Source organism: Tiliqua scincoides, chromosome 1 (genome assembly GCF_035046505.1).
Source record: "Tiliqua scincoides isolate rTilSci1 chromosome 1, rTilSci1.hap2, whole genome shotgun sequence".
Taxonomy (NCBI): domain Eukaryota; kingdom Metazoa; phylum Chordata; class Lepidosauria; order Squamata; family Scincidae; genus Tiliqua; species Tiliqua scincoides.
Genome location: NC_089821.1, coordinates 78,698,220 through 78,711,742, shown reverse-complemented (window position 1 = coordinate 78,711,742; position 13,523 = coordinate 78,698,220). Strand labels below are relative to the sequence as shown.

Here is a 13,523-nt window from a genome sequence, read left to right as displayed (position 1 = left end):
AACTGTTTTGTAACCTCTTGACATGTTTACACTCCCAACTGTTGATTTATGAAGGCAGAGGTTTGTGGTTTTTTTCAGCAGTTGTCACAGACTTTGTTCACGTTACAAGCTACAGACGAAGGCAGTGCTCTCTGAAATTTTCTGGCCTGCAGTGTGCCCCCTCACCCCACTGCAAACACAACACACAGCTCCCTGGAAGTAACTGGCAATGACGTCATTGCCAGTTACTTCAGGATTCAGGGACAATGTGTTCAGTGCAATGCTACAAACAGTGGTAAAAGGCTCTGGGCAGGTGGACTCTTTCAAGCACACAAAAACCTCATGCAGGAAACTCGCCTTCCAATCCAAGCCTCCCATTGCAGCAGCATGCCGTGGTCTTTGCCACCCGGTGGATGTCCTACGACCAGACTTGTCGTAGGTGTCCTGGTGTCCTGCGACATCCTTGCCCATTGGCTACTCTGTCCCGGGAGCTGTGCCTCATAGACTGGGGACCTCTGGATTAAGAACATTCTGTCCGTGGGCTCAGGACTCTAAACAACTATATGCAGCTTTCTGACTAAAAATGAATTTGAGGGGCAATTTTGTTCTTGCTCTAATCCTGCATTCCTGTGTGTTCATCAAATGGACTGGTTTATGTGCTGTTTCCTTCATGAAAATAACACTAGTGGACAAAACTCATCATATGTGAAACAGTCTTTGGATGTTGCACTCTTGGTATCCCAGACACTAACTTGTCAAGGATATAAACTATGAATATTTGGTTTTGTTTCCATCATAAAGATAGGAAAACTGTGTTAATTACATTGGTGGAATATTAAATGAGATCATCATTACTCAAAGCACAAAACACAGATACAGGCCAGCCTTTCTTAGCATATCTTTTTTTCTAAAAACTACTTTTATCAGCCAGCTTCTTCATTTCAGGCAGTTTTCATGCATTGTTGACAGAAGCGATTATGCATCAGCAGCATAAAAGCATGTGTTAGCTCAGTTTTCTTATGGATGCACTCACTGTACACACTTTCCTGATAGTAAGCCCCATTGAATGTAGTGAGATTTCTTCTGAGTCGACATGCATTTGGTTGCACCAAGGGTGCGAGTGTGATTTCGTGGGTGATCTCTCTGAAGAGTCCACTCTGTAATTTACTAGTATTTACTATTCACAATGGCCTCCAGAGGTCTGAAAGAGGCAGTTCCGGTTTTCGGCCGAAAACAGGAAGTGCCCCTCTGGAGGCCTGTGGAGGCTATGCACAGCCTCCATGGGCCTCATAAGAGCCTCATAAGAGGCGACTGGAGCTTAGCTGCAGTTGCTTCCGAAGAAGTGGCCTCCGATGCTTTCAGGGGCCTTTCTGAGCCCATGGAGGCTGCGCGTGGCCTGCACAGGCCTCGGAAAGGCCTCTGGAGGTCCTAGAGAGGCACTTCCGGTTTTTGGAAGCTTCCATGGGTCTCACGCAGCCTCCACAGGCCTCAAAATGGCCTGCGGAGGTCCTAGAAGGGCACTTCCAGTTTTTGGCCAAAAACCGGAACTGCCTCTCTAGGACCTCTGGAGGCCTCTCCGAGGCCTGTGCAGGCTGTGCGCACAGCTCCATTCACCTCCGGAGAACTGGCCTCTGAGGCATTCAGAGGCCTTTCCAAGGCCTGTGGAGCCTCTGCAGGCCTCAGAAAGGCCTCTGGAGGTCCTAGAAGGGCATTTCCGGTTTTTGGCCAAAAACTGGAAGTGCCCTTCTAGGACCTTCAGTGGCCATTTTGAGGCCCGTGGAGGCTGCATGCGGCCTTCACGGGCCTCAGAACAGCTCCAGATGCGACCAGAGAAAGATTCCAGTTGTATTTGGAAGTGGGTGGAGCCCAAATTTTGCATGACTTGGTTCCACACGAAATTTGGTATTCGTGTGGGTTCCAGGAACTGAACCTCGCTAATAATGAGGTTCCACCTGTATTATAATGTAATGAAAGGAACATCTAGTTTGCCCCTAACATGGCTATGGTGGGGAGAAAAATAGGAGATATCCTGTTCTGCTTAGTGGATTTAGCTTAAGGATAGGATTATTCTGAAAGTACATGTTTTAGTAATTATAATTAATGTTTTGCTATTTTGTGAAGGATGAAGAAAAAACTGAATTTTTACATTGTTTCAAGACTGTAACTGATGCCATCTGCTGGCTGTGTGGGGGTCATGTCCAGCTGACAAAAAATGGTAAGGGAGAAAAGGAATCATTCCTTTAGCTGGAAAATGTGAGAAATTCCTGATCAAATTCTTATTGTTGTGATTGCGCCTGTAGAAAACTAAAAAAATGTGTTTTCCTTAGTAAAATAATAAATGCATGAATGTTGCTTCCACTGCTTAAATTAGATTTCCTCTTCACTCTAGTGCTTCGGAATGAACATTTCCAGCAGCTACTTATGAGTGATGATGTTGAAACTTCAACTGTAACATTGACAGTGTTACAGAGTGTTTTAAGGGCTAACAGGTAAATGCAAGTTTTATTATTTTAAGTACATCCCTTAATGATTATTGGATTAAACCTTATCTTAAAATAAAATAAGACCAGGTGCATCTTCAAGGAAATTATTTAATTCATTTCTGCCCAGCCCACAGGTGTAACACATTTGATCCCTGTTGTATATATGCAACATTGGGCAGAAATGGCTTAATTATGAATTTGCTGAAAAGGGACAAAGTTACAGGGGGAAAATCACTATGGGAATACCAGGTGTTTTTGTAATTGCTGTTTTGCCTTAGGATAAGTGACTATATTTCTGTCAGTTGAGCATGATGAAGTGTACAACAAACACACAGACATATGAGAATAGGGACTTTTCCCGTCAATGGACAGCCCAATCCTGAGCTGCCCAGGGCGCCCAGGCTCGGCGGCACCAAGAACGGCGGCCACCGGATCCTGCGTGCCCCTGGCTACCGCAGGAGGCACCTCGGGAGAAGGGGATTTTCATCCCCTTAGTAAGGTTAGTAACCCCGCAATGGGACTACTCACTTTATCGTCAACCAAAAGGTCGGCGGTAAAGTAAAACCGCTCATATAGGGCGCAGAGCCCTCCACGAGCGCCTTGGGTGCACCTTGAGCACCTCTCTTCCTCCCCCAGGCACGCTTCCAGCCCCCCCCGCGTCACACCACTGCGTCCTGCCTCCCCCTGCCCTCTCTCCACCCTCCGCCAGCCTCCCCCGAACACCTCCTCCCCGCCCCAGCCCCTGCTTACCGTGCCGCAGCTCCACAGTATGGAAGACCGCAGACCCGTGGAGGCTGGGCGACCGCCCCGCGCTAGCACAGGCTGGGCTAGCATGGGCAAGAGACTGGCAGTGAGGGTCGCAAATGTACCTTTCAGCACGTTTGCAACAGTGCCCGGCAGCACGAAGCCGTGCAACCGAGCACAGGATTGGGCTCTCACTGTGTGTTTGTTTGTCACTAATGGCAGAGTCCTCACATCATTCTCAGTCATGTTCTGGGGGTTTCACATTTCTTTAATAATCAAGACAGTCTAATTTTTATTTTGTTTTTAAATAGTGAAAAATACTATTCTTTCTTTTCGCTGACCCTTAAATTGCTGTATGGAATGTAGTTGTGCTTCATGGTCTTCCATTGGTTATTTATGTTCTTTAATAATGATACACACTATTCCCCCCCCCCCACGTAAACCTTTCTCTCCCATGATAGAATGACTTTTTTGTCTTGACAGTATAGATGTTATCTAGCACACTTTATGTCTATATCAGCAGGCTGTGGTTTACCTTTAGATGGAAAATCTTGTGATCTGTTATCTCAAGGGTTAGATTACTTGTTTGTTCTTAGTCAAGAACCACACTCTTTCATCAGTCTGGAAGAACTTTCAATAATATACTTGACACCATGAAAGTGAGTCCAACTAGAGTCAAGCAAATCTGTATATGTGTTTCCTTCTGTATTCCAAGTTACTTACCAGTGTCCCTAAAATAAATGCCTCATTGCTATCGTTAAATAGATATAGTGAGATCACCAAAATACTCTGCTGTTTGTTACACTGTAGCCTAATTTTGATTGCATCATAGCACTAGTAATGTTGTTAAAATATTTTTATATATTGGACCCTAGGTATCCATGGGGAATCCATTCCCGGATCCCCATGGATTCCAATTTCCATGGATTTGAGAAGCCCTCTAAGGTCATCCAGGACATGCCTGGAAGGCATGTCCAGGAGGTCCTTGAGACTCTTCCAACACAGGGGTTAGCACCTTTGTTGTGTCAAATCTGTGGGTGCTGAACCTTTTTAACAAAAAAAAAAGTTTGTCATGGTTTTAACAAAACCCAGGTTCAGATAGTTTTAACAAAACAAAAAGTCATAGTTTGCATAACTAAATGGTCCCCTGTTCCAAAAGAACTCACATTCAAAAAAGATGTAGAAGAAATTAGTGCCCCCCCCAAAAAAAACCTGTGATGCAGGAATGAATAAGAACAGTTACTCTCTCTTTACTAAAAGAGGAACATTATTCTGAAAAGTATCTATTGCTCACTTAGTAGAGGTTAATCTTGCCTACCTGCCTCCATCTTCTCCTGCTACCATAAACAGATTGCAGTATCATTCCATGTCGTCTTTTTCTTACATCAGTGCTGTGTTACTTCATCTGACTGAAAAGACCCTTCACTGCATTCTAGATGAACTGGTTTACAAGCTTTCATCTACAATCAATCCTGTCTTAGGAAATATAGCTGTAAATCTCTTACTGTCACTTGCAGAATTTGATCCCCAACTTCTGACAATTCTGGTTACTCGCTACAAAGGTCTGTCACTCTGTTTGTTTACTTGAATTTGGGAAGAATTCTAAAAGTGGCGCTGGCTGGGCCTGTAGGGCCAATCTTCACTGTAATTAAAAAAAGGGAGGGTATCTTTTATACTTGTGTATAATTACAGATACTTGTATTTAGAGGGTCCCCTTTATAAGTTGGGTTAGGGACTGGGAAAGCCTGGATTTTATAGCGAAGCTACTTATAAAATGACTTTTTCCCCCCATAAGAAATAATAGAGGTTAATGGGAAATGTACATATTTACATACTATAGGTGGCATGGGGCAGGGAATTAGAGGCAATTTCCTCCCATACGAAATAATGGAATAAGGTGGACATATGGTGACTGCAGAAAGTGGCATGCTGACTCAGACAAGCGCAAGATGTCATCCCCTGAGCAGGGGCAGCCTGTCCATGACATCAGTTGAAAACTTTGTATCAGGCAGCAAACTGGCAGAGTTACCCCATGCTGTTTGTTGCCTCTCCCAATCTGCTGCCTCCATGAGGCCTGGACCAGTTTCATCTTCTTCTTGCACAGTTAACATGCAAGAACAGAATGGACAGAGTTTACTTTTCTTTCTCAGCCAGCACTTCAGCCTGGCTCTAATAGCTGGCAGAAGGAATATACTCCTCAACTGACCTTTGCCTACTTCACTTGCCTCTTTAGGTTGTTGTCTGGCACCACTGTTGCTGCTTTTTCTAATGGTCACAGAAGGATTGCTGGGCTTCTAGCATTCCCTCCACTGACTAGTGGAGGAGGAAGAGGAAATGGCAGCAGCCATTAGAAGCAGCAGTGGTGGCGCTGGACAGCAGAGGGAAAAGGTAAGTGAAAGGCAAGGGTTGGGGGGTTTACCTTCTCCTCCTCTGTGTTTAGTGCTGCCATCACTGCCAGTGTCTTCTCTAATGGCTGGGAGGGAGTTGCTGGACTCCCAGCATTCCCTTGCCCACCTCTTGAGGAGGTGGTGACACAAGATGCTTAAAGGAGAATAAGGAGAGTTTACCTCTCTCCGTCAGCATTTGTTGCTGCTACCACTACCTCCTCTTAACGCTAATGGAGGGAAGGCTAGAAGCTCAGCATTCTTACTGCAGCCATTAGAGGAAGTGGCAGTGGTGCTGGACACAGAGGGAAAGGAATGGGTAAAACATTTTGAATATCTAAGTAGAAACATGAAAACATTACAATACCTATTTGGAACACATTTTTCTAATAATCCCTTCCAACATCACATTCCAGTGTTTCTCTCATGATGCAGTTAACCTGAAACCAAACAGTAAAGTTGAAACCCAATGAAACCTGCAAGCCCAAGAACAACCTTTTCTGTTTTGCTTCTCCTTTGCTAAACTAGTATACCTGGGCTGTCCAAAATTGCTTCAGATAGCTACTGTAATTCTCTCGGTCACTGCCAAGTGCTCTGCATGATCAGGGCCTCTGAGAAGAATTTTATCAGGGGGTACAAAGTTTCCTTTGGTCCCCTTCCTAAGGGGAGGGGGAACGGATGAAACAGAGTGTGGGCAGAATGGGGTGGGAAGAATGGGATGGGCAGAATGGGGGCAAAACAGGTAAGGGGGAAAGTGGCAACAACTGGAATAGTCTTTGGAGCTTGGTCTACCAGCCTTCCCAATGCAGAGCTCAGCCCTACTTGCCTACCCGGTGTTGGCAGCTAGATACAGTAATATTGAAAACCAAACACACTCCTAAGTCTCTCTAAAATATTTCAAATATAGAAAATCACTGCAGGAGATTAGTGTCATTGTATTAGGCTCACACTAAAATGGGAAGTGTCATGTGTACACCAAAACCGACTTCTGCAGCAGCTGCAGTCCTGCAGCTGTGTCGTTGAGCTCCTCTACTCTCCTTCACGGTAAGCAGATCCACAAGCCAAAGAGCTACTGTAACAGGTCTGTTCCTTCCCAGATGTGACACTGTTAAGGAATGTATGCAGTCTTGGGTCTGGTGTGTATGGCTTGTGACAGTAGTCGCTGCCATGTGCCCACGGTAATGCCTCCAGCATCCCACGTGAGCAATGAGCCTGGGTGAGATTGGGAAATGTAAGATCCCAGGACATTTCTGGGCCCCCTCCTTTGGATCCTGGGCCCCCTTTTTGACCCTGAGTCTGGGTACAAATTTACCCCCCCCTCCTAGGCCCTGTGCATGATATCTGCATGAAAGCACTTACTTCTTGGTAAACACAGTGTATTCTCTCCAAATGTCTCTGGATTGTATGCCTATGGATATTGTTTCAACTCTTCCTTGGTATGTTCACTCCTTCTTGCCACTCAAGATTTTGTGAGGAAATGCAGATTATTTGCTCCTGCATGTGCAGTTGTAATCTGTGGTCCAAAGTCTGTAAGACGAGCAGGCTAACAGTGTTTTTGCGAAGTTGATCTTGGTGTATTTTGATTATTAAGGACTACAAACTCTTCTAAGTAAGCAGTGGACTGGCAAAGGATTTGACAGAAAACTCCATCAACTCTTGAACCTACTCTGCTCAGAAAACTTCAAGGCCAACAAAGCACAGGTGTGCTGAAAATTTTGTATGTGGTGAAAGTAATTTGTACTAAGGTTTATTCCTGCATTCTATATTTTAAAGTCTCTGCACAACACCTATTCCCAGTGTATTATTATTTCTTGCATATCACAGCTGTCCATTCTTTAGCTGGACTTACCATTAATTACTACTCGAGTTCCACCCAGGGGCATAGGACATCGGAATTTGTTTAAAAATAATGTGTGCTGAACCAAACAGGGTAGCTTTTTGAATTTGACCAATGGTAATTTTGTCGATGTTCAGATGTTTCAAATGCAGTTCAAACATTTTTGGGACTGTACCCAGTGTACCAGTCACAACTGGGATAACCACTGCTGGTTAATGCCATAATCTTTGGATTTCAGTTTTTAAATCCTGATATTTACTAATTTTTTCATTCTCTTTTTCATCAATTGTACTATCATCAAGTATTGGTATGTCGATAATGGTAACTTAATTTTTTTTTCAATTACTGTAATATCTGGTGTATTATGCACCAAAACTTTATCAGTTTGTATTCGAAAATCCTGCAATATCTTGATTATCTCATTTTCTTCACTTTTTCTGTCACTTTATTATTATTATACTTTTTCCAGTAAAACATAGTTCACAAAGCAATATACATATTGCTGTGGTCCCATAGATAGTATTGATCAAATTAATCAGTTTATACACAAAATATACCGGGTAGATGAGACTCGTCAGCCTGGGAAGGCAGCTCATCTGAGAGAAGGAAAACTCTGATCCCAAACCTCCACTGCCTTGTGGCTACATCCAGTTATGGAAAAGGCTTCAGGAGTCAACCTCGAGGCAAAATCCGGAGCCGGAGTCTCTGAGGCAGTTCATGGCTGAACACAGTCGCGTTCTGGCAACTCCTGCGACACCGCTGGAACCAACCGTATTGGCCTCTGCCTTTCCATTGGACCATTTCAGCGACGTGGAGAGGGGGGATTTGCTGCATGGGTAACAGCCTATCCTCCATACCTACTTTACCCAGGCTTCACGCACTGGAGAGGACACTCTGTTGCAGAACCACCATTCAGAGTGTGACACCATAGTCTTCCGAGACTGAAGGATGCCAACAATACACAAACTGCTCCTCAGACAGAGCAAAGCTACTAAATGGATGCCCACCTAATTCTAATAGTAACAGCTAGCAGGACCTTGTTCAGTTTGCACTGAAACATTAACACTGTAAAACATATGTGACTATATATAAATATCATGTGATGTCTTTGCACGATCATCATGTATAACCATGATGAAGGTTAGTGCTTCATCCCTGTTCTAGGTTCGATTTTCATGTTTTGTATTTGTAGAGAAAGTTAATGTAGCACATTAGATTGGCGTAACATAGTAGCTAAGAGATGGGCAGTCCAATCCTGAGCTGCCCAGAGTGCAAGGCCGTAGAGCCAAAAATGGCTACCGCGGCATCCTAGTACAACCAGGCAGCTGCTAGCACAATGGGGCTACTTGATTCTGTGGCAGCCCTTGGGTCATTGAAGCACAGGCACAGGATTGTAACAAACATGCTGTAATGCATGTCTGCGATGTTGCGGGAGTCAGCAGGCCAGCGCACAGTTGTGCGCTGGCTAACAGTGGCTAGATCCGCCTTCACAGCACAAGGGTAAGTTTGCACTGGCATGGGAGTTTAGGAGGGTGAGGAGAGAACAGTTCAGGGGCTGGGGGGAGAGAGGTCAGTGGGCGGGCAGGCTGGGTCCATGGTTGGGGGTGGGGCCAGTCTGGCACTTAGGACAGATCCTACTCCCCCCCTGCAGCCCAGCCCAACCCTGGGCTCCTCGGATCTGTCCCAGTGATTCCGCTGGTCTAGATCCGAGTAGCCCAATTGTGGTGGCTGGGGCAGTGCTTTGGATAAGGGGAGAAATATTCCCATTACCCCGAGTTGCACCATAGCCACCTCTGACTTTGCACTGGTACAGTGCAGACCAGCTGTCCTGCCTGTTCCAGCACAAGTTAGGATCGGACTGTGAGCTGCAAATAACATTTTTTACAATGTTATAAGGACACTGTCAGATAGTACGTGATGCTCTTTCTACACACAGAAAGCACTATACAGTATAAGTGTTCTTGTTTAGTGAAGATCATGTAAATTGGAGAGACAGGATAACTTGCAATGTTGTTACTAGATTGAGTCCTGCCAATACTTTATTAACTGTACAGATGCAACGGAGTAGTACGAATGCAGAAATTCTACCTTTATGTTCAAATTCAAAACTAAACACAGGAGGTGGGTGCTGGAGTATACTTTTATTTTCCTCAAAAAGTCTTCTGGCTTGCTGATTTCAGAGACTACATCAAGCCGCTTGCTTAATCCAGGCAGCATGGAGAGGATTTCAAACCAGAAAAAGATTAAAGCTGCTTCTGAAAGCAGTAACCATCTTGCAGAGGAATTTCAGGTAAAAACAGGGCTTTGTTTTGTTAGAAAGATTTTGATTTTTAAAAAATGAGAACAGAGTTGTTACGGATTATAAAATAGATTCTGTAATTTACCAGTGGTCCTTCTACATTTTAGCCTACTGTGCACTGCAGTGCTGGCCATACTTAAGTATTTCTTCAGTTTGAGCACAATTATGTTTTTGTTTTTTTCCTATTGCTATTCTTATTCCCTATAAAATTGTTTCCATTATTTCCCTTCCAACAAACTGTTCCCCTGTCCCATCCCGTCCCCAAAATTATAACCTGTAAAAAAAACTTGCTATGAAAGAAATTGAGTAACATACAATTAGGTACTGGGTTAGATGATTGCCTGCCTGATTGTAGGAGGTTTTTGTTGGCATAATATTTTGGATCCCCAGCATATTCTTTTTTAAAAAACACAATATTTCAGTAAGCACTTGTTTTAAAAATCCATTAGAGGGCAGACTTTTCACATGTGAATTTCCAACTGGCAAAGGAGGCTCAAATCAGGATGTTAAGCATTACTAAACATGGTGTCCCTAATCTAGATATATTCATACATCACAGTGCGTATGTAGCCCAAGACAGTTTGGGTGTGTGTTTCTATCTGTATTGTAATATGAATGGAAATAAGCTTCCCTCCTAAGTTACACTGTATAGTATAAATCAGGGGTGTCCAAAGTTTTTGGCAGGAGGGCCACATACCTCTCTGACACTGTGTTGGGGACTGGGGGGAAAAAGAATTAATCTACATTTAAAATTTTGAATAAATTTGAATAAATTTACATAAATGAATATATTAAAGATGAACTTATATGAATGAATGAAGGTCTTGCAATAGCTCCAGACCTTTAAAAGTCCTGGCACAAAGCAAGGCCACCCTTTCCTTCGCTGCCACTGTTGCATCACAGACATGAAACAGCAAGCAGTGGAGGAAGCCCTCATCCCACAGCTCACGCAAGAGGTCAAACAGTTGCCCTCACTCTGAGAGCAGTTGTGTCGGGCCAGTGCAGACTCCAACGAATCTCCGGAAGGCCAGAGGCTCATTGGAGACTGTGGGCTCCTTGAGGGCCGCATTGGGAGTCCTTGAGGGTCGCAAGTGGTCCCAGGGCCGGGATTTGGGCACCCCTGGTATAAATGATTGGGAGCTACATCATGCTTAAGATTTGAATGCACATCTTTATCCAGTTTTGGAGGAGGAATCCTGGCACAAAAATTGCAAAATGGAAGCCTTGTCTGAAGGAGAACAATAAAAAGGAACACAAACTCTGATAAAACAAATCTGAGTTTACAATAAGGGAAGCAAAATGAAGAGTTGTATCCAGAGAGCTTCTTCCTTTTGTGTGATGGGGGAGGAAAAGTTTCTGCTGATCAGTATTTTTCTAAGAGGGCCCCCAATTCAGATCTCAGGTACAGGAGGCTACAGAAGACAATCAACTCACATGCACCTTGTGCCAATGGAGCTTTTGTCTATGAAAGGAGGAAGCTTTTAAGATACAACCCTAGGATGCGAGAAACATATTTGCTGAAAACATTAAAACCATAAAGTTATTTAAAAACATCTGAAATGGGAAACCAGCCTTTAATCTACTAATCACTAAAACTTTGTTTTAGAGCTAAAAGAGCACAAGATTTGCAAGGCTTTAAAAAACAGAAAGAAGACGAGGGCCTGAAGCAACAGCTGCAGCTTCAGAGGCAAAGAGCCATGAGGCTTTTTCATGAACGACAACTTACACTACTAGAAATAGTCGATGCAGGTATGTGTATGATTATAGACCTTGGGATGTAGGTTCAGGGTTAGCCTGAAGGCAATTTTTATACAAAAAAAAAAGCCATTTGCTTTTGTTAATCTGAAATGTCTGTCTCGTAAGATTTCACTTATGTACCCTTGGTGCACTAAACACTGCCTTCTTAAATAGCCAAAAATCTTACTATGGATGTAGCAACTTGACATCTTTTATTTGAGGAATGATGTAATACAGGGGTGTCAAACTCATTTCATACAGAGGACCGAATAGCATTCATGATGCCTACTGAGGGCCAAAAGTGATGTCATTAGGCAGGAAGTGATGTCATTAAACAGGTCATGACCAAAAATAAGCACTTTTTCTCACTTGGCAACTCATTAGCTGCAAATGACAGAAGAGAAAATATACATATCTTGATCATATTCAAGATATAGGAGAGCTCAATTTTCAAGTGGGCTGCCTTTTCAGCAGTAACACCTCAGCATGGCTCAGCAGCCGAGAGCCTGATAAAAAGCTTCTGCGGGCCGCATCCGGCCCCCGGGCCTTATGTTTGACACCCGGATGTACTAGTTACATGTATGCACCCAGAACAAGTAGACTGGAGACAAAATGGATTATGCAAATGAGTGCTGATAAGTAAAATATGTGGAATTTCATATTCTGTCATTTCTTAATCTTCAGGAATCTTTCTGGGGTGTGATTCTTTGAGTTTGCATGCTTCTTCCCAAACTTGCTTCCTGTTTCATTCACTTAATGGGAAAGAGGTAATAAGTGTTCAGTGTTATCGGCAATACTTTTTTTTAAAATTAAATATTTTATTTATTTATTACAGATACAGGTAAGGAAAATGGGTTAGACTTTGGGCAGGTACTACACAGGTTACACATAAGGATATGGCCCTAGATTACAACATGTAGTATTCAAAAATAAATAAATAAATAAAGCAATCAAATGACTGAAAAAAACACAATAATCTTCAATACAAAAGCTATCGTATTTGCCATTATAAAATTTAAATTTATCTAAACACTCAATGTTTATCCAATCATAAAAAGGCTTCCAATATTTTCTTACTCTACCTAAATCACTCTCTTTCATTCTTTCTATTAAAACTTCCATTCCTACTATTTCATAAATTTTGTCTATTAAATTTTCTCTAGTTGGCATGTCTGTAGATTTCCAATTTTGCGCAAACAGTATTCTTGCCGCTGTAGCAATATGTACAATAAAGTATTTTCTATATTGGTCTTTAATTTGTGATGTCACATTTAGGAGCAATATTTCTGGTTTGAATGGTAATACACAATTCAATATCTCTTGCAAGAATTTATGTATCATTTTCCAGTATTTCTTTGCTTTTTCACATGTCCACCACACATGATAAAAGGTTCCTTCAACCTCTTTACATTTCCAACACTTATTTGATAACCCAGAATACATTTTTGCTAATTTCTCTGGAGTTAAATACCATCTATCCCCTGGGGGCTGGGGATAAGAATAGGCCCTCAGTTTGGCTGTACTTGTCGTAAGAGGCGACTAAACAGCCACCGGGTAGATGGGACTCGTCAGCCTGGGAAGGCAGCTCATCTGAGAGAAGGAAAACTCTGATCCCAAAACTCCACTGCCTTGTGGCTACATCCAGTTATGGAAAAGGCTTCAGGAGTCAACCTCGAGGCAAAATCCGGAGCCGGAGTCCCTGATGCAGTTCATGGCTGAACACAGTCAACCATGTTTCTGGCAACTCCTGCGACACCGCTGGAACCAACCGTATTGGCCTCTGCCTTTCCATTGGACCATTTCAGCGACGTGGAAAGGGGGGATTTGCTGCATGGGTAACAGCCTATCCTCCGTACGTACTTTACCCAGGCTTCGCGCACTGGAGAGGACACTCTGTTCCAGAACCACCATTCAGAGCGTGACACCATAGTCTTCCGAGACTGAAGGATGCCAACACAAATACCATCTATAAAACATTTTATGAAAATTCTCTTTAAAAGACACTACTTTAGTTATCTTAATATTTATATTCCAAATTTGTTTCCAGTCGTCCATCGATA

General features: G+C 43.1%; 1 protein-coding gene across 5 annotated transcripts in view; it reads left to right on the top strand.

Annotated features, from left to right (window-relative positions):
* Nucleotides 1-13,523, top strand: part of IQCB1 (IQ motif containing B1) — a 31,703-nt gene that overhangs the window by 5,996 nt on the left and 12,184 nt on the right. For all 5 annotated transcript variants that reach the window (XM_066611763.1, XM_066611758.1, XM_066611761.1 and 2 more), the window contains 6 exons: nucleotides 2,101-2,194; nucleotides 2,369-2,468; nucleotides 4,596-4,768; nucleotides 7,182-7,291; nucleotides 9,608-9,717; nucleotides 11,333-11,475. In XM_066611763.1, the coding sequence (XP_066467860.1) occupies nucleotides 2,101-2,194; nucleotides 2,369-2,468; nucleotides 4,596-4,768; nucleotides 7,182-7,291; nucleotides 9,608-9,717; nucleotides 11,333-11,475 (730 nt within the window). The remainder of the gene's footprint in view (nucleotides 1-2,100; nucleotides 2,195-2,368; nucleotides 2,469-4,595; nucleotides 4,769-7,181; nucleotides 7,292-9,607; nucleotides 9,718-11,332; nucleotides 11,476-13,523) is intronic.